At 32.7% G+C, this 2,500-nt stretch overlaps 1 protein-coding gene across 2 annotated transcripts in view; it reads right to left on the bottom strand.

The window, feature by feature from the left end:
• Nucleotides 1–1,622: 1,622 nt before the first annotated feature.
• LOC122250657 (uncharacterized) overlaps nucleotides 1,623–2,500 on the bottom strand; it is a 16,668-nt gene continuing 15,790 nt past the window's right edge. The window contains exons 4-5 of one of the 2 annotated variants that reach the window (XR_015190695.1): nucleotides 1,768–2,004; nucleotides 1,623–1,703 (exon numbers count right to left, since the gene is read on the bottom strand). Coding sequence is in view for 1 of the 2 variants with exons in the window: in XM_086533130.1 (XP_086389256.1) it covers nucleotides 1,867–2,004 (138 nt within the window). In the remaining variant the exon portion in view is untranslated. Of the gene's footprint in view, nucleotides 2,005–2,500 lie in introns of both variants that reach the window. The other variant, XM_086533130.1, reaches the window with a different exon arrangement.

Genomic DNA, 2,500 nt, shown 5'->3' on the forward strand with positions numbered 1-2,500 from the left:
GTACTCTCAAAGGATTAAGTCAAGCCTATTACAAAAAAAGAAAAAAAGGCTAAATAAACGGTATCAGTATGTCCTGTTGGGTTGTTATGCCGCAAATTGTTTTACTAATCTCATTTGTGATTCATCATTGTAATGATATTTAACATAGCAAGGACAAGGTCAGGTGATAAAATGGTATCCATCGATATTCTTGTATTTCTAAGATTCTGCCGAGATCTGCTACTGAGACCTTGAAGTAGCACCTTATATTTCATAACAATTTTTAAGAACAAAAGAGTTATCATCAATAACTATTAACCTTCGCATTTTTTTATTTACTGAACATTGGCAATCGTTCCATTATTTTCACATCAAATTAGTAACGTTCAGTCAACCAGTATCACTTTACTTCACGTTATCCCTTTTCCGCGATGGCCTCTAGCAAAAAAATGTGCAATTGCTAAAGAAACGAAGCTTGGGAAATACTTTTTAAAGATCTCTACTTTATCTGCTACTTTTTGTTCATCTAGAATACAGGTTTTTACATTCATGTCATCTGTTATACTTACAAATATAGTGTTAGAACTTGACAATAAGAATAATGCTTGGGAAACTTTTCCGTGTTTATATATCGTGGTATGTCTGTCTATAGATAAGGATAACAATTATTCATTCAACTGTACTTTCTTATTGCTCTTCAATGCCACTTCGAAAATATTAATTTTAGTAATATACTTTCTTACAGGATACAGATTGCAGCAACTGTAACTTATATTGTCAAAATCGTCTTTAGAAAAGCCATTGTCATTTTTGTTTTCCTTCATTTTTTTTTTTTTTTTTTTGGGGGGAAAGGGGGGATGGGAAGTGTTAAAAGATGTTCATGTCTTAATCCTATTATTATGCACACCTTCACCAGCACATTTAACTTCAGTACATCAATATGACGAAAGGCATTGAGTCTGAACATGTGTACCGTCTGAACACATGTGAGATTTTTCAACAGGTTCTTCTGTATGTCATGGCGTATCTGCCACTTTCCTTCTTAAAATAGCAAACCTTGACTTGTGTGTGACTTTACTATTTCTTTACTTTTCTTATTAGGTTTGTAATATTTCATTCATTTACATCATATTGGAAGAAATAATATTATTGATGAAACCAGAGACGTACGCAAATTCAGCAGAATCCATACATATAGCTTTTGTTTACTGAACTGAGATTTTGCTTAATTAAGATTACGTTCAAAGCAAACTAATGATAAGCATATATAAATGGCAAAATAACTCTACCTTGTTTATACTATGGCAGAAGAAAACGCCATATACAAAATAGATTTATTGAAAAATCTATTGAGTATGATGTTTTTTTCTGCCATAAGCATATTCGCTCAAAATACCTGCGTAATTACGTTCATGAATTTTAAAAAAGAGACCAGTTCACGCGTTCTGTATTTTAAAAATGTGAAGGATATACTGGTATAGTCCCAGAAACGGGGAACCTGGAATCACAAACTACAGGCTTTTTGGCCAGAGATTTTTTTGTAGAACTTGCAAAGTCTATCATGCAGGCAGTTTACTTTACGTGTCTTATTATTAGCCATGGTTCTTTATATAAGTTTAAAGGATTTGAAAAAAAAATATATATATATATCTACATATGTATTATTGCAAAGCAATGTTAAACCTTAAATCTAAAAATGACATACGACGAGAAATCATTACAATACTCCATTTTGAAGGGATATAATTGCCAGCATTACGAGACTTAAAAACATCAAGAATCAGAATAACATAACAATTACAAAGTAAATGGCAAAAGCTATCATATAATCAGTATTTATCAGATATATATTGGCGTGGTTGCATGCAAGGTGATATACCGTTGCAATTAAGATGGTACACCACTGGCTTGCTTCTTCTCTTCTATTGCATTTGCATACCACTGAATTTCTGCAACAACTTTCTCAAGATTCTTTTGGATTCTCTCATCACTGCAGACTCCCTCTGGGTCGAACTTTCCCATAACCTGCAGAGTTAAAGGAAAGTGTTGAAAGAAAAGCCTGGAATAAGAGCTATTTATCATCTCGTGGGGTGGGTGGGGGAGGGGGGGGGGGTGTTCAAGAAACGACTGAACAAGTGTTTGAATAGTTGTCTTATAACTGTTTTCTATTCTGTCTCCTTTGTCTTTGGTTTTAAATTTGAATTGGTTAAGTAGTAAGTAGAAACAAAAACGTGTGGAGAAAAATTCTATCACCCTTTGGTGACTGGTAATGCATTTATTTTTAATAACTGATGATATTCCTTATATCATTAAGACAATTACAAGATGCTTCCACAATCTTAACAGTGACAATATTTTCTCTACAATTATGTCTAATTTATCATTTCCCTTTTATTTTCGACTGCATTTACTTCTTCACCGAGTCTTCGTGGGTGGTAAGAAATAAAAATTATTTTTGTATGGAATTAGTCTTATGGCAACTTTAAACAGAAATCGATAATTCTATTTTATTTATCTAAAA

This window comes from Penaeus japonicus, unplaced genomic scaffold (assembly GCF_977035675.1).
Source record: "Penaeus japonicus unplaced genomic scaffold, GWHDUDI00000001_assembly GWHDUDI00000003, whole genome shotgun sequence".
Lineage (NCBI taxonomy): Eukaryota > Metazoa > Arthropoda > Malacostraca > Decapoda > Penaeidae > Penaeus > Penaeus japonicus.